Genomic DNA, 26181 nt, shown 5'->3' with positions numbered 1-26181 from the left:
CATACATTCGATGGGGCACTAACGAGAAGCATTAAACCAGTTTACATTGAATATTCATTCTTTCAATACTATATTTTCGTTATTTCGCTGAAATCCGCTAATTATCAAAAATTGAAAACCACATTTACGTTTTTAATTTTAATTTTGTGCCGCAACTGCGAGTAGATGCGTCCGTATAGGTCACTGATTTTTAATTTTCTTTTCTTTTGGGTTATTTTGCCTCAGTAAATGTTTTGGAAACTGGTTAACTTTATTATTTGGCTTTTTTAGTAGTAAACACTGTGGTTCATATTTACCGATGAAATTTAACTGCGCCGAGCAGGCACCGTGAGAATGTATGACGTCGCGTCGAGCTGGTGTAGGAATGTGAAAAAGTCCTTACCTCCCGTTTTTAATTTTTGCGCCTGTTCAGTATTGCTATGTCATTTAGCATGGTAAGAGCGGCTTTTTTGGGTAATAGAGCTCAAAGTATTAGAAATGTTGCTTTACCTGCACAGGCTACGCGAGCATAGCTTGGGAATGAAGCCGCCATTTCTGAAGACAAGGTCTCCTTAGCCGACTTCAGATGGAATTTGGCATATCTGGGGTCTGGGTATCATGTAACCACTCGTTGAAAGACACGGTCGATTAGGTGGCTTGTATATGTATGAACATGAAAATGCTTTGAATGATATCTCGTCATGCCGAAACTACATAGCAATTGTCAGTGCCTAGGCATATAATAAAAAAAAACGAGTGTATCGTAGCCGTAAACGGGGTCACTTGTAAGTCAGCATCGATGTCACCTTCGGCCGCGTGGCCGCCAAGTGCCATCTAATTTGACTGCCACGCCCTCCTACAGATGGATGGTCTCCGCTCAGGCCCTCCGCATTCTCCAAAGCGCCAAAAGTATCTCTCCGCATTCTATCACTTGGTTTCCCGCTCACTTGGGGTCGACGGAGGGCTCTCCCTCTAACCCTAACAAGGGCGCGCACGAGGCCGCGCGAGGACTCACTGACCGCGCCGCCTCTGTAGTCCCCCTGCCCCGCGGGGAACCCTTACTCACGTTCCATGAGGTTACCTCACAGTACTACCTGTCAAGACGGGCATACCCCCTCCCGCACCCCGCCTTATGAAGTGCGCGGGTGGTGACCCTTCGACTTTTACAAGCCCGTGCGTATCCTAACCTTGCGGTTCTTCATTCAATATGCCCTGGAAGGTGTCCCAGTGCGGACTGCCCAGCCTGTGGACTAAGGGCCACATTGGACCATGTGTTGTGGGGAGTGCGAAGCCATCGGTTCCTCCTACAGCGAGGATGGGTGGGCTGCGCTCTTGGGCAGCCCCGAACTCAATGACCAAACCCCGACTGGGCAGAGTGCCAGCAATCGGGCCGTCAAGCTCGGCTTGGCGGTCCCTATGTGGGACTAACCGGGTGGCGCGGATTCGCCCCTGCGTCTTCTTTAGACCTGTTAAAGTTATTTCACTCACTCACTCACTCACTCACTCACTCACTCACTCACTCACTCACTCACTCACTCACTCACTCACTCACTCACTCACTCACTCACTCACTCACTCACTCACTCCGAGTAAGAGTGCCACTCTTTACATTAAGGGCGTCGAAAGATTATTGCAAAACATGGAATTAGCGTTTGAGTTATCTTACATTCGTATAATGGGAGACTGGTACAGAAGAAAGGTCGCTGGATTGATGTATGAGGATGGCATATGGCTACGGGCGCACAATGCAAGTGATTTACAAATTTGCGAATATGTGTGGCAACGCAGCGGCGACTCTAGGCCTTAAGCACAGAAGAATCGGGAATCATGATCTCTAATGAAGAGACGAGTGATGGCGTGGTGCCAAACAAGAAGTCACACCCATAGTTATGCAATATAAATATGTGGGCGCATACATTAACGAATCATAGACCTATACCAAGCGCCTCCCCCCCCCCCCCAAGATAAACTAAAAAAGGCGAAGGGAAGCAAAATGTGGCAATAATGAAACATAGAGCGCTTTGGGGCTACAATAAAAAGAAGGAAGTGCAAGGAATTCGCAAAAGTATAATGGTTCCAGCACTAACGTTTGAAAATGCTATTATGTACTCTAAATCAGAAATCTTGTCGGGCTTCGAGACTAACCAGGAGGAGCCCGGCCGACTGGCTTTGGAGGACAGCGGTAAAACCACAAGTGAGGCAGTGCGAGGTAACGTAGGTTAGGCTTTTTCGGAAGTCGTGGAAGCGCAGAACAATATTAGTTTCGAAGAAATACTAAGGAATTTGGATGAAAAGAAACGGCCGGCTAAAGCGCACAAATGTCTCTATCTCAAAGGCGTGGAGACGGAATGGAGGAAGAGGTCAAGAAAGTTGACAACCAAGGACACGGTAGTTGAAAGTGTAATTAGACGACCAGGGTTCTTAAAAAGAAAGAGAAGCAAAGACGGCGAATTGGACGCAAATGCTGCAAAAAATAAAAAAGAATAAGATCATGGAGATTTACAAAGAGTCAGTTTTGCGCGATTGGCGAAGCACTGATTTCGGTAGCAAATTATCGGAGAGGTATACGAAGTAAGGTTATTCGTTTTACCTGCTGCATAAACTGCTGCAAACATTCGATTGCTAACTAAATTAACAACCACGTTGTCACGCGCGCGTAGGCAAGTGCGAACACATCTCATCTGATGACTGCAGACACTCGCTGTCAGAACACTGGCGTGATGAGGAGCAGCCGCAGTGGCGAGCGAATTCCCCTTCGTACCTCCTCCCGCTTGAACGCGAACTAGGCCCGTGAGAACACGGCACGCACGAAGCCATCACCTTTGTCAGGTCGGCTAGCCTTCGAACCCAGCGCAGATTTCCTCCATGATAGGACGCGTGCGGCCCCGGTCAGCCGCCAGAGCTGGAGTAGAAAAGCAGATGCGCTCTAACAGGCCCCCAAATATTCGTCACAGGATTAGACGTGCGTGCTACAAAAAAAAGAAAGAGAAGAAAATGTCAGGAAACGACTCTGCACATCGCAATGCAATGATATTCGCATTACATCGCACAACGTAATGATATTCACACTGCGAGACCTGTAGATAGCGTCAGCTTTCCAGAAGCGCTGGGATTGAACGAATGTGGAAGGGTTAACTGGTCACCAGTCAGGATAAGTAAGACACAATTGGAGTATCGGTGCAATAAAAGCAGGGAAGAGATTGATAGAACAGGAGCCATTGAAAGTGCAGGCTGTGGTACGGTATGGTGATAGAGGTGTTAAATAGTATCAAATACCAAAGATAAGAGCAAGATCAGATAGGCAAAAGGCTAGAAAACGATAGAAGTAGTGAAACCTGATTACGTCAAGCAGGCTCTGGGACTGTTTGTCCCAGCTCCATTCAGAGGTGATGCTTATAAACATCGTACGGTACTCGTACGTACGGTACTCGTCATCGTACGGTACCTTTAATATTGCTGGTTTAGGCAACATGGAAATGATGGATTTGGCTAAACTTCTTCTTTGTGGCATCAAACGACCCTGACACACTGCAAATTGATCATTTTAAACTAAATATTGCGGTTAAAATGCAAGACATTGCAATAATCGTGCGTGTGTGCTTAGGTTATGGGTGCTTAGGTTAGAAAGGTGAAACGTCTTAAATAAAGCCACAAGAATGTCTCAAGCCACGAGCAGGAAGGTTGGATAAATCCCTGCACCAACCAGAATTCCTATGATAGCTGAACGATAACAACGCCAGGATTTCCGCTACTAATTTTTGCAAGAAACTCTACGGCGTCAACGATTTGAATTTGTGTCCTGTCTACACTTAACAGCGCTAACGCATTTCGAATCCGCGAAAAGCTTGCGAAACATTTTACAAGCTATAAGCAGCGCACGCTAGCAGCCCGAATCTGCCTGTAAGTGGAACCGTTCGTCATGGCCTTCCAGGAAGTAAGGGACTACCGGAAGAAGAGCTGCGCCGTCCTGCCATCCTTTGTTGCCGATCACGCAGTGGTGCCGACAGGAGGCGCAGCTGTCGAGTTGACCGATGGCCGCAGCGTCACGTCGAGGGAAGGTGGCACAGTTTGACCGACCCTGCACACCACAGAACTGCTACCTCCATCTCGACGTGGGTTTTAGTGCCTGCCTGTTGATTATTTTCGCGAATGCAGGGACACCTGTCCTGAATCTCTCGCACTTCAAGTTGTTGTGCGTGCAAGAATATATGTTGTCATGGAGTTCGCTTACGTTTTTTTTCTCTTTAGTTCAGTACTGTATAGATTTTCGTCTTTCTTTGCTTTAATTTTAAAGTAACCATTTCACGAAAACATTACAGGAGCACGGAATATTCAGCAGGAGGCTTCACTGTTGAAGAACCAAATGCCGGATTTGGTGTTAAAGTACGGATCAGGAATAGAAAAACGCGATTCAATAAAAATTACTGCTAGGTGAGCGGGTTATTAACACTCAGAAATAAGAAAATGCGGCACGCAGAAGACAATGACGAGAGTTCAAGGGACACGGATGAGCGATAGTCCATCTCCCTTGAATTCTCGTCCTTGTCTGCGTTGCGCATTTTATTCTTCCCTAAGAAGAATGTGAGCACACATAGTAACATTAAGCGATCGTACATCGCGGTTTTCTACTAGAATAGCTTTACTACTTCATCGTGTTTCGACGTCGAAATAAAGAGAGTCAACTCCTTTCAAATGCGATTGCGCTTAAAACTATATCTTCAAGACATCCATCTTCTTACGCGAACGGTGGCTGTTTAGTGCGCCCATATACGCACAGAATATTTCTGGTCATGACTTGCAGCGACCCCTGGCGAATAAGCACGGGAAGCATGAACTTATTCGACGTCATTAGGAGAAACCTGTGCAGATCTTGACTCGAATGCGATTATCCAATTCAAGCACGCATGAAGCACTGTACGTTGCTGACTGTGGTAGCTGCTGCCAACGTGCCGAATAACCCAAGCGTAGAAAAATGAAGGAATAGCGATTATATTGGTGGGATCAATCCTTGGACTCCTAGCAAAGCATACTGATGCTAAAACCATTAGGGCACAATCGCAGGCATATTTCTTTCGTGCTCCCAGACTATTGGTGCGAGCTTGAGCATGTAGCACATGCGAGCAGAATCCATAAACCTCGCAATTGTCAGCTCAACAATAGTGTTGACCTAATGAAGACATCTCCAAAAACTAGACAAATAAAACTTTTACTCTGTGTCTTTCTATTTACCTTTATTTATGTACCTGCTCAACAGTGGTATTGATAACAATGTCGAACGTGAGAAGCAGCAGGTGTTTTGGCGACAAAACGCGAAGCCTTCGTCGGTCTTAGCGCCTGTGGTGGTCATATTCTCGTCAGCACGATTATTACCCTTTGTTTAGGTGGGCTCTTTCCTTTTATCTGCATAGAGGGTCAATTAACCGACACACATTATCAAGGCAAGTACCAAACACGACTTTTTGATCATACATTTACCTTCAACCAGCTGGTCAACAATATTTCGACCTACTGTTTCTCGCTCTGGTGTCAGAGAAAGCCTTTACTATTTCACTTGGTATCCGTTGGAGCAGTACAAAAAGTAAAGCATTAAAAACAATATAGGTTAAGCCTTTCTCATCTTGGCACCCAAAGGATTAAGCCAGAGACGCAGGGTTTCAACCGGGCTAAATGCGGTCCGCGTTACCACTGTTCATCGCGTGCTATTTTTCTTTGCATGCGCCCCTCCTCGCCATTTTCCTCGCCGCCTTCATCCTGGTCACATCGCTGCGTCGACGCCTGACGTTGAGCATGTGCACCGGAATCTGCTTTCATTTCAGCATTGAGCGGTGTAGTGCGTAATCATAAAATGCCATGAAAAAATAAACATGGTGCATACGATGACGATACACAAAGTCGTGGCAGGCGCTTGCTTTTACAAGATTAATGAGAACCCACCTCACATAAATTTGAACATTACTGAAGGCGCATACCCACTATGAGAGATCGGCCTAGAGTCTGATTCCATCAGACTGATGGAATCAGACTTTTTTTTCTGATGCAGTCAGAAAGAAAACGTAGTTCTCCATAGCAAGCAACAGGAAGATGAAATCAATAGACAGACGTGTGATTCAAGGACCCAACACGAGCGAGGACGGCGCAAACTTTCTCACCTTTCTGCCGCTCGAGCAGTAGTAACACTTAGGGAAGAATCAAAGAAATAGAAAATAACAATGTACTTAGAATTTAATTTAGAAAGCTGCCTCGTAAGTTCCTCAATTGCGGAACAAGCATTTCCACGACAGGTTCTGCGACAACAGCTAGAGACGCCGGGATACGGACAGACCAGCCTGAAGACATTGTGGTCCCTCGTGTTTGATCAGTTTCGCGAGGCACTTTTACATTTAATGCACGAGACAGGCTTGCGCGTACCTCAGGGTTACAGTATGGTGCATTATTCACGAACGTCTGAATTGTAATGAAACAAACAGCAACATGTTTTTGAGATGCTCCGGAACAAAGTACTGCGTAGTGAACAGATCTGCAACTTATGCCAATTGCGAACAACGCCCTTCATTATCTTGAATCCGAACAGAAAAGTTTAGAGAATGTATGTGGCAACACGATTACGTCAGCACTCATACCAATATGTGATGTATCCTAGAAATCAGCCGTGTAAACATCAGAGAAATTAGTCATTGTGGGTTCGGAGGTGAAAAGCATTAAACGATTCCTCCGAGGCCACATAGCAGAAGATATAAAGGCTTGGTGAGGCACTTGGAAGAAGGCAGGCGTCGCTAACAGGCACTCGCGCCTGGCTGTCGGCCATTTCATTCACACTCAGGTATGCCTGGCTAGGCGCCCACATCAATTGGCTACGGTTTAGCGAGGACGATAATGAAGATGCGGATGATAACGATGATCATTGTCCACTATGAGATGTACCTCTCTGCAGAGAATAAGCCAAAAAGCCAAGTTTAGTTGAGAGGGCTAATGTCATCAGCCTTCTTTGTTTTTTGTGAACCTTCGTAGTATAGTATGCGCAACTTCTGCTTTAGTTAGTTGCTTTTTATCAAGACTTCAGTACAAACTCTCCAGTTGCTCATGTCATACGGAGCTTCACATCTGCTCACTGGGAGCAACCACACCGTCAGCACCTTCGTCTGCACGAGTCCAAACTGAAGGGACGCTTCGCATGTCACCTGATATGAAACGCTGCGAACGGGAGTATGGTGCGCATGAGACGTCTTGGGGTGGCATTCGCGGGATGCTATGCGCATCTCGTCTATCACAAGAACACCCCAGGTTGCCACCGCTGCAACGTACCAGGCACACTGGAACACACATATTTCGCGTCTGCCCAACCTACAGGCAGACGGGCTTCAGCCTCTTTTCTGGCAGCCACCAGCTCTAGGACCACTTCCGTAGGACTTTTGTTTTTCGAGCGTTTGGGGTCAACCCGAGATGTACTACGCAAGCAGTACGGGCAATGATATAACCTTTGCATGACGTGGGACTCAAGGCTTCAAGTACGCAGCTGTATGAACGACCAGCGTTCGTCGTACCAAAATAGTTATCAGTCAGCATCCCACCTCTTCTGTTATTCACCTGCGCAGAAGTGGCTGAATATAGTGCACAGCATGAAGCTTGCATCTCTGCCGTTCTGTAAATTACACAATCCTCCTTAACCCCAGTAAGCCCAAACACCGTTCGACATCGAAAAAAGTTACAAAAAGCTTTTTAACTTTTATTTTATACTTCTCTCGGTGCTCCTTGTCAGCACCAGCCTTTTTTTATTATGATGATGATGATGACAACTTTATTGTACCGCCGGATAAGGAAGCCCCCACTCCCCGTCCCCGGCACACAGGCCTTGGGGACGGGGGCCGGAACCTCCGCGATTATAAGCAAGCAAAGAGGTCTTGACACTTCGCGGCTTCTTCCGCCAGGCGGATGGCGTGTTGCTGTGGAGTAGGGTCCTCGCTCCGCAGCAGGGCTTCCCAGGCATCTCTACAATTTATGTTTGCTTTACCCCCTGGTGAGCTAGCGCATTCCCAGATTATGTGATCGAGGGTCCCTCTCGCCCCACAGTGTTTGCACTCATTTCCTCTATCATGCATAACATGGTATGCCCAGACCGGGTTTACGCTAGCTATAGCCCTGCAGGAGACGGGAAAAGCAGCCCAACTCTCCGGATGCCACTTTTTATTGCCACTATGACGTCATGTATGACGTAACAACGAAACCGAAACTAGAAACGAAACCAACTGCACTACAACAACACAACAGGCTGTGTGTTAAGGTTATCGCGCTTAAATCTGAATGTCTAGGTATGAAACTTGGCATATCATAAATTATGTGTTACGTTTTTTGGTGCTAACAATACCAATTTCTAGTATTATACTAATATCGACCCCATAGTTATTGCTAATTAGTTCAACATTGATTTTTTTCCATGTAGCCCGCTTCTTCTTTGGCAGTTCCCGGTAGTGGATAAGTGGCATAGGCCGGACTCGAGAACAAGAGGGCACCATGGACGACGACTTGCGCGTTTCCTACCGTCCAGGGAAGCGACCTGCGAGCGACGCGAATGCACCCACAGGTACGTGTTACGCAATGCGAGTGCGGTGCTGGCATACCAACCCCGACTGCGGAGCATGATCGCGGTAGCGGCGACTGGTTAAGCTCGCTGAGGTGCTTAGCTCCGTGTCGTGTGCAACCCTCATTCGTTTCCGTGTAGAAACACGGAACGCTGCGCTGCTGAACCCAGGACTAACATATCCTAAGACAAATTTAGGCAGGGGGCGATCAATTACTAAAATGCCCCAATCGTATCAAGTCAGAATATTTCGGAAAACAACCTTCGCACATCGAATCGAATATTGAGTCTCGAATCTACACATGAAGTGTAACGTTTGCTTGTGAAGTGTAACATTGGTCAGGTAAAAAAAGAATTGTTTACAGTTTTTTGTGTAATGAATGTAATGCCGTTTATCAAGTGAATGAACAGGAGAGCTTCTAAATTATGGCGCGCTACGACGTAAGGCTGTTCCAAACCTTTCTGTTCCATTTCTGCAGTCAGCCCTCCACGATAGGTCAAAAGCTTCTAGGGCCACTTCCACTTCGCTTGTCTGTCACGCGACATCAGGAAATCGGTCAAAGCTGCTCGTATGATATGTCGTATACACTGATTATGCAATGATTAGATCGAACAAAAGAAAAATATTTATTTGCAATTCTATGCCTTTTTTCACCATTAGCCCTCCGCAAAGGGTCAAACGTTTTCGGGCTGCGCCCACTTTACCTGCCCGTCACTCGACGTCAGAGAACCGTCAAAGCACACAATGTCAAAGGGATGTGCACGCAATAAAGGAGCATTAATATGCCGAATAAAACTGAATTTATTTGTTCTCGGAGTAGCCAGGGACTACTCCATTCCGAAATAAATAAAAAAAAAGCTCAGCAAAAAGATGCGGCCGATCGCGTACGCTGGCGCCACCTTTCCTCATCCGGTTATTCCTCATCCTGCGCTAGCCCGTCCCCACTTCAACCCTCTCCCCTTCTGCATGCTCCTCGCCTCTGGTCAGCCAATTAGACAAGAAAAAGTGGTCAATTGAAGCGATGCTATTCGCTTTAAAACGAACAAAAGCGACCTGTAAACGAGTAGAGCATTTCAGTGGCCTGTTCTAACAAGGCTGCAGGTCACCGCTCGGTGCTTCCGTCGGCTTTTGCGTAAATATGACGTCAGGAGATTGGAGTAATTTTACGTCATACATCCAGTGATCAACTTCTTGGTTACACGGTGCACTGAGGGAAAAAAATACGTGCCTGTCTTAAGTATATGCAAATAATGGGCGTGTATATATATATATATATTCTTCCTGAATATGCGCGGTCGCGGTGGCGAACGCCAGCATTTGGGCAATAACCGAAATATGCTAATTCATCAATAATAATGAAGTTAGGGGACACGTTGTAATTGCATAATTAATATCATTCACCACGCAAAGATTTGCCAAGCAGGCACGCAGCCACTACGCAACGTGTGTTACAGAAAATGAACGGTTTTATGACATTTTGTGAACCACTTTACGAAAGCTCCACTTCACATAGGTTACAAGATGTGCGTTATAATAATATTTGGGGTTTTACGTGCCAAAACCACTTTCTGATTATGAGGCACGCCGTAGTGGAGGACTCCGGAAATTTTGACCACCTGGGGTTCTTTAACGTGCACCTAAATCTAAGCACACGGGTGTTTTCGCATTTCGCCCCCATCGAAATGCGGCCGCCGTGGCCGGGATTCGATCCCGCGACCTCATGCCCAGCAGCCCAACACCATAGCCACTGAGCAACCACGACGGGTAAGATGTGCGTTATGTGTGCATAATTTTCTTATCCCTGCGACCTGCGTGTTTTAGTTGCAAATATGCGCGCAATAATGTTAAGAAAGAAAAGTGGTTAATGAAACACGTAACGCGTCAGGTTGCTGCGCTGTTGAAGGGGTTCGAAGTTCACCATCGGATGCGTAATTTTTATTTTTGTTTGTTGAGCGACAGCTCCTACACGGCAAGACAGGCGACGACCAGGACGAGAGGCCAAACACCGGGGAGGTAAGCATAGGCAACTTCGCTTTAAAATGCATTTTCGTATTTGAGAGCACTCGTTACACTGGAGCCTAAACTACTACAAATTACTATACACATAACTGGAGAGCATTGGAATGTGCTGCTGAGAACTTCCTGCGCTTTACTTTCATTGATTAAACCGCTTGTATCCTTGCGATTGTACGAAACAATCGGTGTGATATAGCGCGCCTCTTTCTTTCCAGTCAAGCAGACGAATAACCACGCTGGCACGTCTGCCTCAGACCTTGCTCCCAGCGTGGCTGATAACCCCGCGAGAAATGCAGGGCAGGTGAGTTTCTTAGTCACCGCACTTTGCCCAAGCACAGCCAGGTAAGGACGAAACCCTATAATCAGGCTGACTGCCAACAAGCACAGAGCAGTTCCGAAAGTTCCGATGGGAAAAGTCGAGATCGTTTCCTACTGCCACTCATTTTCTCATGCAAGATAATGCATCTGGCCAGCTGTGCGTTAAAATATGCGGCGAGGACTTGATGGATTGGTCAATGATTCACCGCCTGATTCACTGATTGACTGACTGACTGATTTTTGTCACGTTCAGGCCTGCAGAACGAACGGCCATTGTCGACAATCTAATTCGATATAAGCATAGTAGCAGGACCATGTCAGGTGACATATATTCGTCGGTATACAAAAATACTGGATCTGTGTACAGGGCTTTTTAAATACGAGTTGCCATATTTGCGAGAAATCTCATCGTACTTCTTTCAGCTAAGGCTGGTTGTTTGAATTTGTTATGTAGCCAGGGTTAAGGGTAAGGTAGGGTCGGTAGAAGTGTTAGGTACGGTAAAGTGCAGTGACCATAGTTTAGGGAGGTCTAGGATTCACCTGCATTTGAAGAGAGGAAGAGTAAAATTGATCTAGAAGAAACAGGACAACCTAGTGGCACTAACGATAAAAGCATACAAATTCAGGCTATTATTTGCAAACAATTGTGCAGCCTTATGATGAAGACGACATAATAGGCAGTGAATGAAACCGTTACTATGCTGGCTTTAGAGGCAGCAATTGAAGTAGGAGACAAGGCACCAAGGCAAACAGCTGGCAAGCTCTCCCAAGTAACAAAGGACCAAATAAAGACACACAAAGAAATGAAGTGTCCGATTCAAGCGATCAGACAGAATTCGCGGAATTCGCAAAACTCACCAAGAAGAAGAAAGGAAAGGATATTCGAAATTATAACGTAAGAAAGACTGCGGAAGCAGTAAAATACGGACGCAGCATGAAATAAGTGAGTAGAAAACTTGGCGTAGCACAAGCCAAGAAGTATGCACTGAAAGATAAGCAGGGTAATATCATCAGCAATTTCGAAGATAGAGTAAAAGCAGCGGAATAATTCTATACTGCCCTGTAGAATACCCAGAGCAGCCACGATACCTCCATACGAAGTGGTAATGAAGAAATTGGAGTATCATTCTATAACCAGAGGCGAAGTTAGAAGGGGCTTGCAAGACATGAAACGAAGAAAAGCGGCAGGAGAAGATGGAATAACAGCCTATTATCATAGATGGAGGAGATATCATGCTTGGACGCACCGTGGTTGCTTAGTAGCGATTGTGTTGGTCTGCTAAACACGAGGTCGCGGGATCGTGACCCGGCCATGGCGGCGGCATTTCGACGGGGCGAAATGCGAAAACACCCTTGTACTTAGATATACCTGCATGTTAAAAAACCCCAGGTGGTCTAAATATCCGGAATCCCCCACTACGACGTGCCTCTAATCAGGTCGTGGGGTTGGCTCGTAAAACGTCATATTTCAATTAAGATATCATGCATGAAAAGCTTGCGGCTTTTTATACTAAATGTCTCAGGACTTCAAGGGTTCCAGAGGACTGGAAGAATGCCAACATTATTCTAAACCACAAGAAGGGAGAGGTTAGAGAACTGAAAAATTATAGGCCCATTAGCTTAATTGCAGTATTGTTTAATATATTCACCAAGATCATGTCAAATAGAATTAGGGCAACACGTGACTTTATTCAACCAAGGCAGGCTTCAGGAAGGGATGCTCTAGAATGGATCCCATCCATGTCATCCCTTTGGTAATCACTAAGTCTGCAGAGTACAACCAACATCTGTATGTAGCTTTCATTGATTATGAAAAGCCATTTGATTCAGTAGAGATACCAGTAATCATAGAGGCACAACATAATCAAGGAGTACAGGACGCTTACGTAAATATGTTAGCAAATGTCTACAGAGATTCCACAGCTACTTTAATTCTCCACAAGAAACGTTGGAAGATACCTTCAAAGAAAGAGGTCAGACAAGGAGACAGAACCTCTCCGATGCTATTCACTGCGTGCTTGTAAGAAGTATTCAAGCTATTAAACTTGGAAGGCTTACGAGTAAGGATTGACGGCGAATATCTCAGAAAGTTTCAGTGTACTGATGACATTGTTCTATTGAGTAACACTGGACATGAGTTACAATAAATGATTGAGGACATTAACAGAGACAGTGTAAGAGTGGGGTTGAAGATTATTATGCAGAAGACAAACGTTATAATGAATAGCAGGGCAAGGGAACAAGAGTTCACGATAGTCATTCAGCCTCTGTAAGGAGTACGTTCACCTAGGCCAATAGTCACAGGGAACCCTCATCATGAGAAGGAAATTCACTAATGAATAACAATGGTTGGAGCACATACGGCAGACATTGTCAGCTACTCCCTCGAAGCTTACCATTATCATTGAAAAGGAAGGTGTACAATCCGTGCATTCTACCGGGGCTAACATATGGGGCAGAAACTTGGAGACTGACAAAGAAGCTCGAGAACAAGTTTAGAACCACGCAAAGAGTCACGGCACGAAAGATGTTAAGCGTAATCTTAAGAAAGAGGAAGAGAGCGGTGTGTATCAGAGAACAAACGGGGATAGACCCGAGATGCTAATTGACACTAAGAGAAAGAAATGGAGCTGCGCAGGTCATGTGATGCGTAGGTTAGATAACTGGTGGACCATTAGGGTTACAGAATGGGTGCCAAGAGAAGAGAAGCGCAGTTGAGCACGGCAGAAGACTACGCGGGGTGATGAAATTAAGAAATTTGCAGGTGCTAGTTGGAATCCGTTGGCACAGGACCGGGGAAATTGGAGATCGCAGGGAGAGGCCTTCATCTTGCAGTGGACATAAAATGGGCTGCTGTTGCTGATGATGATCATCGTCCGAATAAGTGTAAATAAACATATAAACATTTAGAGAGGGTTCATATTTCCTTTGCCAACACCTCTTGTGTCCCTCGATAGCCTCTACGCTGTACCAGATACTATCAATCAACCAACTAGCCGAGCAGTCACTTCTTCAGTGAATAAGTCAAGTGACGTTGAGTTATAGATATTTCCTCGTGCATCACAATCAATGCTAACTTGTTCTCCAGAGCTCGACACAAGAAACCGGTGCCTTCACCCCAGCTTCCGCCAAGTCGGCGTCTAAAGTCGCAGCCGAAGTCGCAGCTACGGGCGCGCCGAATCACGACGATGCACTGAGCACCCTATACTTCCGTGACGGCAAGCGGCGCATCGATTTCGTACTCGCCTATGAGAAGCTCGATGACCGCGTGCTGGAAAACCGTCGTGTCACCTTCGAAAAGAACCTGCTCAAAGAAGGACTGGAACTGGAACTCGAGGATGCCGTGGTACGCTTTCTGTTTCGCCAAAGACTAGAGCTGATAATCGGTAATCATTTAAAGCAACCGAATTTCTGTCAAGAGAAGCGAAGAGAAACACAATCGTCCAGAGGCGCTGATCATAAGGATAGCAAAAAATCAGTACACACTTCACAGAAAACTACAAGCACTATTTCTATAGACGGCAAGCTATACCCAAGTGCTCGAAGCGCAAAACATATCCCAACATCGTACACACTTTCTGAGAATGACGAGAGATGTATCACATGCAAACACAATATATAAACAAGAGACCCGCAACCCTTCAACCAAACTCCTTGGAATAGTGCATTGCTCCCCGAAGTGGTGCTAAGCCGCAGCTCTGGAAATCTATGGTCGACATCATCCAGCAAATTCTTGAAGAAGGAGGAGGCCTGGACAGTTGGGGCCAGTAATAAACGTCAATTCTTTCTACATATACCAGACATTGTCAAATTCCGCCATGTTTGCGTTTTCAGCCACTCCGAGACCACGAAGCCACTCTGTTACCGAGTAGAAAACAAACTGCAATGAAATGCGGCGGTATCGCGGAATTTGATAACGTGCAAAGTAATATACGACGATGGCAAAATGCCAGTTGGCGCAATGAAATTAGAAAACCGACATGCATAATTGGAGATTGTTGGGAGCAGTCATCGGCGTTCAGTGGACATAAATGAGGCTATTCGTTACGATGATGACCTGTCAGGGAAGCAACTAGTGCCAAGGTGAGAAAACTATAACGTTTAAAGTTTCAATTCTTTAGACTTCAAATGGAATCCATGAACACAAAGGCGCGTTCCGTGTGTGCAACTTAAAATTTAGGCACGGGACCAGCGTAAAATTTAATTAGGCTAAAGCTACCATGCAAAGTTGGACGTGCAGATTGTAAGAGCTCAGTGTCCTTGGCGTTCCGCACGTAAGCAGGAGTCACCGACAGGATTTGCCGACCACGGCGGCCTCATTCCGATATCAGCACACTCCAAAAAATTCCTCTTCACTGAGATTTACGTGTACGTTAGATACCCTAAGCTCGTTGAAAATGTGACTGGCGACGAGGAGCGGCAGGGCGTTCTTTATCTCATCGGCAGCACTCGGCCAACAGCATGCATTTTCGCCGTCATCCGACGGGAGCAGACCTTGTTCACCGAAGAGGGTTATAGCGCCGAAAAAATACAACACACAGCAAGCGACTGTGTGTTGTGTTTTTTCGGCGCTATAACCCTCTTCTGGAAACATGCACCAACTACCCCCCTAAGAAGTATTACTTCTTCACCAAAATCACGCTTGAGAGCAGCACGATTTCGCTGCGCAAGCGCTCCGTCATGTGGCTTTTTTTCATATTTCGCGGGCTTTCTTTGAAACCCGGAAAAAAGGACTACGTGAGACGTATCGTAAAGGAAACGATTGGATCGGTGGTTTCGGAAAGTGCTCTACAAATCTACGTATCGTACTTGGAGTGCTCAGCCAATAATGAAATAGTTGGGTAACTAAACTTAATTAGCGAGTTATGGGGTAACGAAAAACTATCTGAGTTGCTATAGGCTATTGCGAATAGTGTGTGTTCGGTTCCATTCGCTTCCGACGCACCTTTCATTTTAAATTCTTGGCTCAAGTTATGTGGGACACACTGTATTAGAAACCTCACGGCGACGGCGACGGCGACGATGACGGCAAAAATTCGCTTGGAGTGTCCGTATAAGTGCTAACGCAATAAAATGAACTAGAAAGCGCGTGATTGATTCGTTCTTGCGTCGCTCTATGCAGGCATCCCGTAACGGCAAGACCAACTTCCTCAAGATCCACGCCCCATGGGAGGTGCTTATAATTTACGCGGAGAAGCTGCACCTTCGCATGCCCATCAAGGTACGCAAGGCTGTTGATGATTCATGCTCTCACTGCCTCTAAAGGTGCGTCCACGCTAGCCGAGAGAACTGCCGCGTAAAGCATGTCTGCGTGGAAGCCAAACGTTAAACACAACATACTTGAAAATAAAGCATTTCTCGAACCGTGAGGAGCACCACCAACTCAAGTTATTTATAACAGTTCTTCGATATGTAAAGCACCAATTACCTAAAAAAAATGACTTTACTGCTGTCTGGAAACTGCGCCCTCGTCAGCTTTTCTCGATAGCGTTTCTCTCAGCAGTTACTAAAAAAAGTATAAATGAAAATAAAGGACGGTACTCATCTTTGCTTCACGTTTTAGGTCACTACCTGAGTGCCAAGCTTCAAAAGCGGTATTACGGCTTGAAAGACGTACGTACTTCGTTGGGTTGAGTTAAATGTACTTAGGTCTCCTTACTCGTAGAACTACGAATGCTAGGCTTTAATTATGGTGGATAAACGAAACTGCCCAAACGCACACTGAAAAATGCAAGCCGACAAAATACGCGGACGAGCGCTAACTCATAACTGAAGTTTATTGCAAACACATGCACGAAAAAAATAGGAAAATAGAAAGAGGTAGGCAAATTGAAATACGGTCGTGCTGTGTTTATTATTCTGATACCGAGAACTATCCGCCGTTCTATATGAGAATTGGGAAGGGAATATTTTATGTGGACATCAAGAACAAGTCCCATAAATATGCTCTAATGAGTACTAAGGCTGCTGTGGCCATTTTTGTATTAGTGACAGGAGTAGATGAACGAGAGTTCTGACTCGAGTGGAAAACAACGAACTGTAAAACTGTGCTTTATTTGCGTTAATTATTAAAGCAATAACGTCGGAGCAGTCGTGAATATTCCCGACATCAGTGGTCAATTTGCTAGTTAAGGTATAGATGCACCTGTCACTTGTAACTATAGTTTATCATCCGCATAAGAGGAAGATTGCCTGTATGTTCAGGTTAATAATTAAATTCAGGTCAGTAAGGCAGTCGGGTCAATAAGTAAATCAGTAGTAATAAATGAAGGCGAGTGTCGAGCAAGTTCTGTTAGGTTAATAATTAGTATACGCAGCGTGAAGTATGGGACGTTGAAGAGCTGCAAGTAGCGTTCGGCTGCCACTCGCGTTATGTCATGACATCACGACTTCCTCTGGATTCCTTGAAGGGGTACACAGCCGTATTTCTTTATGAGAACGTACATTTGAATTGTCTTTTTTTTCATATACAAATCCCTGACTATTTAATACTCCTGAAGGCGGTTGATAAGGTATTGAAGTGGTGAGATCACTTCGCACATGACTGTTCGTGGCCTAATGCCAGATATGACAAGAAAGTGCAAAATATCCAAAGGAGCAACCACAACAACAAAAACATTACCATACATTAGGCAGGAGCGCACGCATAAGCTGCAGTTCAACAAAAAACGTTTGCTCTTTTTGAGGATTTAGTTGCGAGCTTACGCTCTTTGTCTTCTTTGCGGTTCTATGGTTCGCACGACGCGTATTTCAAATGTAAGGCCTAAGCTTGCAAACTGCAAACCTAGGCCTCACTTCCATACTACACCTACTTTTCTTAGCGTAACCTCCATTCTTACAGCCCACAAGTCTGCCGTTTTAAGCACCTTGCAGACACAGGTCGCAGATAATAGATAAACCGTGGTCTAGCCTACAAGAGCTAGCCTACAAGCAGCGGTCAAAAGACAGTGAAAGCGTCAGAAGTGTTGACTGGAAGTCGCAGAATGACATGTGATATAGCGTTTAATGTATGACTGATATGGAAGAACAACAACACTACTTCTGGTGCTTGTCAGTTTTTCCTAAGCGAGGGCACTTCTTTTGTGCGTTTTTCGCGTTGAAGTGAAAAGGTAGCTGTAAATGTTTAGCGAAAAGGACGTGCCAAGAAAAAGAGTAAAAAGAAAGCTAAGCAACGACGGAGCACGGAGCATAAAGTAATAATAATACAGTAATACAGTAACGTAGATTAATATACATACAGAAATAATACAGTAACAAGTAATAATGTGCGTATTTTACGTCTCGTGCTGTGTGCTCTATGTAAAGTCTTAAAGCTTTCTTTTGGTACAGATAGGCGAGTGACTAAGAACGGAAGGCGAGAGAGAGAGAGAGTCCATTATTTCCTTTTTCTTCGTCTATCCAAGTTCCAGAAATGTTCAAGAGGCTTAGTAACAGGCCCAAGTGTTCGCTGCTGCTTTGATTATTCGGCCTGTTTTTTTTTCTTTTTGCCTTTAAAATGAGGTAAAAGTAAATAATAAATCGAAAGAGATGGAAAGGCTAGGCTTCTGTAACAACGAATGCGTCATTCGTAGCGAGAGCAGAGCTTTTGCAAGAGAGAAAATGAGGAAAATGGAAAATCGGAGTAGCGCCACCTGTCGTGGAAAAAAGGTACCTTCCTTGCGACGTCACTACTCGCAGATTGACAAAACGGCACAGAGGAATATCACCTGGGGCACACCTAAACTCGTCTGTACTGGCGCGGCCGGTTGAAATTAAGGAGTAGAAGCGGAACCTTCGGCTGCAGTTTTCTGCGTCATAGAGTGAGACAATGGCACATAGAAGACGATGTAATATTTTCAGAGTTTGTATGTTGTGCGTCTTTATTTGTCTTCCTCGACGTTTAGCCGTTTTAGACGTTTTATATCATGTGGCTTTTCCGTGATGTAACTGCGTGATATCACACGTCACATACGACAAGCGTCATCAATACATGTCTGATTTGAATTTTGATGTGGCGCCATGTGTGCCAAGGTTTGCACAATGCGGAGGCATGGACAAGTGTATCACAATGTGTAGCGTTTCTGTTTGCTTATCTTAGATATGCAAGTCGCTTGCCGCCATTTGCTGCTAAGTTTTTGGCAAGGTGGCGCCACCTTCCACATCCCACTATGCAGTTTTGACATGTGAGAAATAAACGTGTTCGCTAACTCTGTTGCTTGGCTCTCGCAGAAGAGAGGCCGAAGGGTGCCTTTTCCGACACTGAAAGTTGGCGAAGGCGATAGTCCGACACTGCCAGACTTCAAAGACGTGAGTAAAACATCAAGTATCACAGAGGTTTTCGAAATACAACTATGGAACAAGCTGCGCAATCCTATTTTTGTTATGATAGCTTTTGAAGCGGCACTCTTTACACTCCATGTTGGCATCGTTATCTGTCCACAGTACGGATGTGACAAGTCCGCTAATACATGCAACGCACGTGTTAGGAACATGAAATGTGCCAATTATTGCGCAGGCCATAGCTCCTGCGACACTAAAGAATGAAGAAAAAAACTTGCCCTACGGTTTACGAACTTGAGAAAATATTACAAGGACGTTAGGAACAAAGTGTACACATGTAGCACAGTCAACAGTCGTTTCCTGCACTGCGAGGTAAGATGCACAGGATAACGGGAACGAAAGCCAGAGGTAGCCAAGACAAGACTAAGCTCGAACATCAACGTCCATGTGAGAAATGACCTTGAGCTGGAGATATAGCGATGGCACGCTTGCACAGGTATAATCTTTCTAATAAATCCAGAAAGCTTCAAAATTGCTCGCCGCAATTTGCGAGCATTCACGGAACACATACATGAAATATTGAGCACGACCTCCGAGATCGGGCTGCGTCCTCAGGTAGCACAGCGTGCCGCCTGGTCACGGAGGTAATGTGCTGAGCAAATCGGTTCTGTAGAAGTCCCCAACATGGAGGAAATTGCAATAATGAAATGAAAAACGAAATGATATCCTCCCGAGAGTACCACTCCGCTGCAATAAACATGTCTTTGAGTGTGTGGGTGTAAAGAAAGCTACGCAGTTGAAAACAAAGTTGCAGTGACGTTTCACTTCATGAATGTGGGTTACGCGTAAGGGTTGCCATTCCTATATAGGTGCAATAGCAATGCTAAGGACACTCCAGGCACATTTCTGCCGTCGTGGTCGCCGCGATGTTCCGTATAAAGTCCAAGGGTGATAGCATCATCCCCTCGCACCGTATGCTGCATGTGCGAGTGAAAGCGTGTGACGGTGAGACGCATCGCGCAAGAGGGAGGAAAGCGGCAAGGAAGCGCGGGAGGAAGGGAGGAATGGGGGGGTTTGTACTCTGGTAACAACTGCTTACTTAGCGCAGCCACGCGCACCGTATCGTAAAAGCGATCTGCAAATGGCTCATACCTTTGTGCGTCCCGTGTTCTTGCTGCTCAGTTTACGTTGAGGCGATAGACAGCACGAAGGTCACTTCGCTCGCTGCTGTTGGCGCCCTTCCTCACGCCAGCACTTGTTGAGTTCGTGCCCGGCGCTATGCAACGACTTCAAGGCCGGTAGAATCAGGGTTGGCCTGCCGTCGCATGAATTGCTGCTTCGTCCTTCTCGCTCGGCGCTCGGCAACTCGATGACGAGAGGAACCCGGCACCTCCATAGCGCGAGCACAACCCGCAGCAACTGCAAGAGGAGGTCACCACAGCGCCCTTCGCTGTTCAATATGGGGACGCGACAAACCGAGAACTACAAGTAGTTCAATACAATACCCGCGCAAACAACGACAGCTTTGCCCCCCACCACACAAAGGGCTAAACGCACAGGAAGCGCGGGACTGGAGACAGCTCCAGACCAAGATGTTCCCCAACTTACACAAATACAGCATCGTCTCAGAACAATACAAAGACGCATGCCCCTGGGGTAACGAACAGCCCACTGCCTACCACGTCACGTGGGGCTGTACGGGCCCCAAACCGCCAGACATACAAACACAACAGCCGGAGGAGCAGTGGAATGCCACCGTGTCCAGCCCAGATCTAGAGGCCCAGCGCGGACTGGTAATCCAGGCGAGAGCAGCAGCCAAGGCCACTGGAGTTTTGAAATGAAGACTCCACTTACTGTACATATTTTCCCCGTATTTCTTTCCTCTTTTGTGAATAAATGTTTTTCTACTACTACTACGATTCGCGTATCCTCCACCTCTGGTAAGCTTCGCCTCTTTTCTCCTTCCCCACTTCGCTCCACGCGACCCAGACTTTCGACGGCGTTGGTTTGCCGCGCGCTCCTTCGTACTTCCCCTGGCGCACTATTCCCTTCTCCTCGGCCAGGTGCCTTCCTCCTCCGCTTTCTTCCCGGGTTAACACTACCCAGCGACGGCTTTCGGTGCACATAGCCATTTACGCTTGCGCGTAAAAAATTGCCTTGATCTGAGACTTCAATCTGGGACCAACACCTTTCTGGGGCGGCCATTAGGGCAGCGCACGGTATTGTTCTGCAACTCGAAGCTGAGGAATGCATACTGGGCACCCAGTATTTGCGGCTCATTTGCTCATTGAGTTGATCAATAAATTAACGGACGGACGAAGGAACGGAAGGAATAGATCGAATGGATGGATGGGTGGATGGAGCTCTCGTCCCCTGTCCTTCTTCAGTGTTTCCCTCGTCGTCACTTTGCGCCGTCATTTCGAATAATGGGAGGAGTAGTCTCTTTGAAACTGCGCGGTGGCTATCGGCAGAAAACGCTTACCTATTGCGATTGTTTTCACCTGCCTCAATATGACGATTCTAGTGGGAAAGACGCTGCGAAGGATAAACTTTCTTTATAATAGCAGGCACTCTCTAGGTTGGAGGAGTGTTTAAGATTATTTTCTCCGAACAAGACTGCAATCTTTGCAGTCTTGAAAACATTTCTCGCTATCATCGACTTCAAACGACTCCGTATGTGTCCCGTAACCCGGCCCCTTAACACGCCTTTCGATGTTCGCAGCTCGAAGAATGCTCGACAGAACTGGAAGTTGAAGCAAAGCCAACCAAACTGGACGTCCTGTGGGCCAAGCTGTGGACACCGTTCCCCTACGACAAGAAACTCATACCGGACGAGAAGCAGTTCTTCACCGCCGAGTTTGTGTGCCAGCGAGAGCCCATGTGAGTAGCCAGGGCATACAGATGCTTGTCGGCAAGTTGCCTGCGCTCCTCCTCCTTCCACCCACAATGGTTGATAGGCCGCCGGGTTCCAGAAGGCTTGTAGACCGTAGGGATAATTCTGCTAGTCGCACAGATTCCGTGCATTGTTGCAGCTGGAGATTTCAGTGACGGAGATTCTATGAAGCTTTTCGACCTAATACTTCTAGTGTATGTTTTCGTTATCGGTTATTTCAGAGCTTACTTGAAAGCCACAGTGCGAACCGATGCTCTTCAAGAAGCCTCGCGCCGCAGAAATATTAAATGGAAAATGTAGAGCCTTATTGAGCGCAGCTGCATTCGTAAATTGCGCTTCTGTAACAGCAAAATTACCATTTGACAGCAATAGTAGGTAGGCAAGCCATAAAAAGCGCAACGACGAAATACGGGTGCCGATGCAGCCCGCCCCCTCCCCCAGATTTTCCCGCCGCAGCGCACCGTGACATAATTGGAACTGGCACCGCCTGCCTTTTTTTGGCCGAGTCAAAGTTTCGGCACAACAGTTTACCTGTCTAAACAGATTTATTATTGTTCTTGAGTATCCCCTTTTGGGAGTGACATAGAAACTTGGTGCTGCACTCAGCTTAGCTGACGGAGTTACGCCGAGTCGAGGTTCATTTTTGAATACGGGGAAGGATTTCTCTCCTACGCCCCCAGTACAGTTCGCTTTCCGCTTACTTATGCTCAACTCAGAAACCGACACCAAATGGAAAATTATTTGAGCTGCATTTGTATGTTACTTCTCTGCAACACTAAGTTGGTTACCTTTATAAGAGACTTGGTTAGCCAGAAAAAAAATGAAAATGATGGACGGGTGGCGACGCCGTTGTAATGCTTCTGCGTCAGCAGACCGTGACGTCATTTACTTTGACGGTGTCTCCTTGCTCCTAGTTAATTCTTTCGGGATAGATGGAGTGCATCGTATGCTAAAACAGGCGAAGGCTGAATATGGAAACTTTAAAGAATTTTTACTCAGTGGCAACAGCCCAACAGTAAAAAAAAAAGAAAGTCATGAAATTGCACCTATTTACCAGCGCTGTGGTTCCGACGCTAAATTTTAAAATAACATTTTCCACCTCAATTTTTTTAATGAACAACATATTGCGAAAAAAATGACCGAAGTGTGCTATACCAGTATAAATGAATTTAGCGTATATACTGAGTGTCCCTTTAAACAGTTTAGTATAGCTCCAATATATTAGTGGCAGAACCGATCACTCTTGGCCCCACGTCTACGCAGGTACCTGATGCAATACAAGGAGACCTTCTTCTCACAAGCCATTCGAAGCCGGATAGCGTGGGAGGTGCTCATGAGGGCTGCATACGAAGACAAAGAAAGTCAAAGAGGTTATAAAAACTTCCCATAAAGCCACGCATGCAAGCTTCCGGTTGATTGCAGGTGGATTGAGAAGACCCTACGCGCTGTTTCGGCAAGCATACATAATCAAAGCGGAAAAACTAAACCATGGAGTATCCTATTAACCTCACTCTGGAGGTGCTATCGTTAAACTATCATTGCAAGGATGGTCAGTGTTTGGAGGTGTCTTGATGCTTGTTGCTTCATGACGACGTCCTTGTGACTATATTTGCTACGATGTATCTGGCTGCATTGTCTTAAAGTGCAAAGCGATCATATTTTTATGAACGTAGGAAACAATAAGACTCAGCTCGCATGCATAATCCATAGCCATACCTTTGCCCATGTCATTAGCCATTGCATGTGCCAATCCAAATACACATTGCTGCATCTATAACACAACATAATGTTGAAATTTCGATAAATTTTGTTCGAAATCTGTTAATTTGTAGATTACTTTGAAGCCAGAAAGACAATGTTTAGGCAAATCCACGAGTTGACCATCGTTCCCATTCTGACTGAGCGGCAATGCTTCCAGTTTCCTAGACACTAGCGCCAAAATTTTCACTAGCAGGTTTTGTCGGATAGTTTACCTAAAGAAACTTAAGAGAAGGCCGAAAAATCCCAGATGCATTGCGAAAAGTGTGATGCAAGTCAGGTGTCACTTCTGGCTTGGCGGTTTTTGCTTACGGAGGATCAGTTGCTACCATAAGTGGGAGACACCCCCCAGGAGGTTTCACGGAGAGTGACGTCAGTTTTTCTTATTGCAGTCCTCTGTGGATATAAATATACAGAAAAACATGGACGCATACTTAAATGCAAAACACTGTAAATGGCTAGCGACTGAAATTTGCGAAGACTTTTGAAGAATGACCTTGTTGTTTGGACAAACATAAGCTAAAACGACACATGAAAGGTGGCAGACATGCTTAGAAGTGAGAAACTCGAAACAATCGACTGCTGTACGGTATCGCCGCTATTTTGCTCATATTACGTAGTGCACGGTGTTCTAACTTTGCAGTTGTGGTACATTTTGTTTGCCGCGAGTCCTTTTGACAAGACACTAATCACTGCAGATTTACAAACGCTCTAACATTTGAAGGTTTAAAGAAATGCAAGCTTGAAACGAAGACGAAAATGAAGCACCTGCTATGTGCTTCATGAAAATGTGGAGTCGTGAAATTGTGCGCTTATATAAATCGTAACGGACACCGGCACCAAGCCTTTTGTCAGTAATCGTAAAGCAAAGACTTTTTATTTTATTATTTGTCTGCCAACGACAACAGTGTTAGGAGGGGAACGGTACCTTACAGCTTCAGTAGACAACGTTTTTAGGCGAGTGTATTTTTTCTTTCTCGTAACCAGTTTCGTACTGGAACTTTAATTGCAGAAATTAACCAGTGTTTAAGCCGAATGTTTTGTGTTTTTGTTTTATGGCCACAGGCATACACAAGCTACTCAACGACGAGGTCTACTTGGAAGCCTACCCTTTGCATGACGTAAGAGGAGGACATCTTAGAACGTGAACATGCATAGGCTCTGTACATTTGCGGGTTATTCTTTGTGCTCTGTGTTACTCTCACCTTTTGTTTATAAATACGTGTACGAAATGTAGTGTATCTCGATAGTATGGCACACAATGTAGTGTTTTGATATTACTAGGTGGTTCAGCGCGAAGCAGGACAGAGGGACACACGAAAGATGAGGAGGAGTGCTTCTGTGTTCCTCTCTCCTGCTTCGCACTGCACCACTCAACGTTATGGAACACCAATTAGCCAAAACCACTACTCTTCTAAGTAGAATGTTCATCTAGCCCTACATGAGTAACTTTTTGGAATTAAGCTACACTTCTGTTACGCTTTCGTTCCTTTTGTGACATTAACATTTAATGTTACAGGCATGACTGTGAAATGCGAAAGTGTTGTGATAATAATATGCGCGGCAAGAAAGCTACGCTACGTAATTTGGTTTTTCTTTTCATTTTCATTTTTCATTTTTATTGTATCACCTTTTAGGACCTAAAGGGGGGGGGGGGTTACATAAGGGGTAAGATATACAGAGAATGAACGAAATATCTCTAACAGTCATAAAATACACAATTAGTATGTTTATTACCTCTTCCTGTCACATTTATTATTATATCACTAATCTGCATGTCACGACATATTTAATATCCAGCTTCGACCGTGCTAGCTCATATTGTTTTAGTACTGCCAATGTTGGGTAGGAGAGGCATGTGAAGTCGGTGAAACGTGAGGCTGCATTTTCCCTTGCAAACCTCTCTCTTCTTCTTTCGTATAAGAACTGGAGTGCAGGAATTGTGACTCTAAGCGGGTGATATTCGCAGCGACTAGTTCCCGCGGAGTTGCGTTGCCGCCATTCCAGCAGTGAGTCGTGTTACAGGACATTACGTTACGCGAGAATGGAAGTTAGTGGTCGAGAACATGGCCCCCGAAATCAGTGGTCCCAGAAAACGCTGCTGCATCTTGAAATTACTTTTCTTCTTCTGGACATGCGACATTAACAGTGTTCTGAAAGTACTTTGTTGCATTACTACCACCCCTGCTTTTTCACCATCTTCTCATTGAGGATCTTTGGATTGCGCTGCTCCTTCTGAATGATGCAGCATCGAGTTAGTGAAACTTCACTCTCTCTTTTCAACTCAATACCGCGCGTTCCGCAACAACTTACTTAAAAAATACCTAAATTATCGTACAACAGATATAGGCACCATTGGTGTAGCGAGGACTTTTTTTCTGG

The 26181-nt window shown here is 45.5% G+C and overlaps 2 protein-coding genes across 3 annotated transcripts in view; both read left to right on the top strand.

Annotated features, from left to right (window-relative positions):
* Positions 1-4203, top strand: part of LOC135912132 (acetylcholinesterase-like) — a 55029-nt gene extending 50826 nt beyond the window's left edge. The window contains exon 14 of one of the 2 annotated variants that reach the window (XM_065444521.1): positions 3911-4203. In XM_065444521.1, the coding sequence (XP_065300593.1) occupies positions 3911-4051 (141 nt within the window). In that variant the 3' untranslated portion in view covers positions 4052-4203. The remainder of the gene's footprint in view (positions 1-3910) is intronic. The other variant, XM_070528127.1, reaches the window with a different exon arrangement.
* A 4264-nt stretch (positions 4204-8467) lies between these two features.
* LOC135912110 (anoctamin-4-like) overlaps positions 8468-26181 on the top strand; it is a 65662-nt gene continuing 47948 nt past the window's right edge. Inside the window, exons 1-9 of the mRNA XM_065444494.2 lie at positions 8468-8557; positions 10515-10568; positions 10787-10872; positions 13978-14235; positions 16012-16110; positions 19098-19175; positions 21871-22028; positions 23305-23411; positions 24865-24920. Of these exons, the coding sequence (XP_065300566.1) occupies positions 8488-8557; positions 10515-10568; positions 10787-10872; positions 13978-14235; positions 16012-16110; positions 19098-19175; positions 21871-22028; positions 23305-23411; positions 24865-24920 (966 nt within the window). The 5' untranslated portion in view covers positions 8468-8487. The remainder of the gene's footprint in view (positions 8558-10514; positions 10569-10786; positions 10873-13977; positions 14236-16011; positions 16111-19097; positions 19176-21870; positions 22029-23304; positions 23412-24864; positions 24921-26181) is intronic.

This window comes from Dermacentor albipictus, chromosome 10, assembly GCF_038994185.2.
Source record: "Dermacentor albipictus isolate Rhodes 1998 colony chromosome 10, USDA_Dalb.pri_finalv2, whole genome shotgun sequence".
Classification (NCBI taxonomy): Eukaryota; Metazoa; Arthropoda; class Arachnida; order Ixodida; family Ixodidae; genus Dermacentor; species Dermacentor albipictus.
The sequence above is the reverse complement of the archived record's forward strand: the minus strand, read 5'-3'. Positions and strand labels throughout refer to the sequence as shown.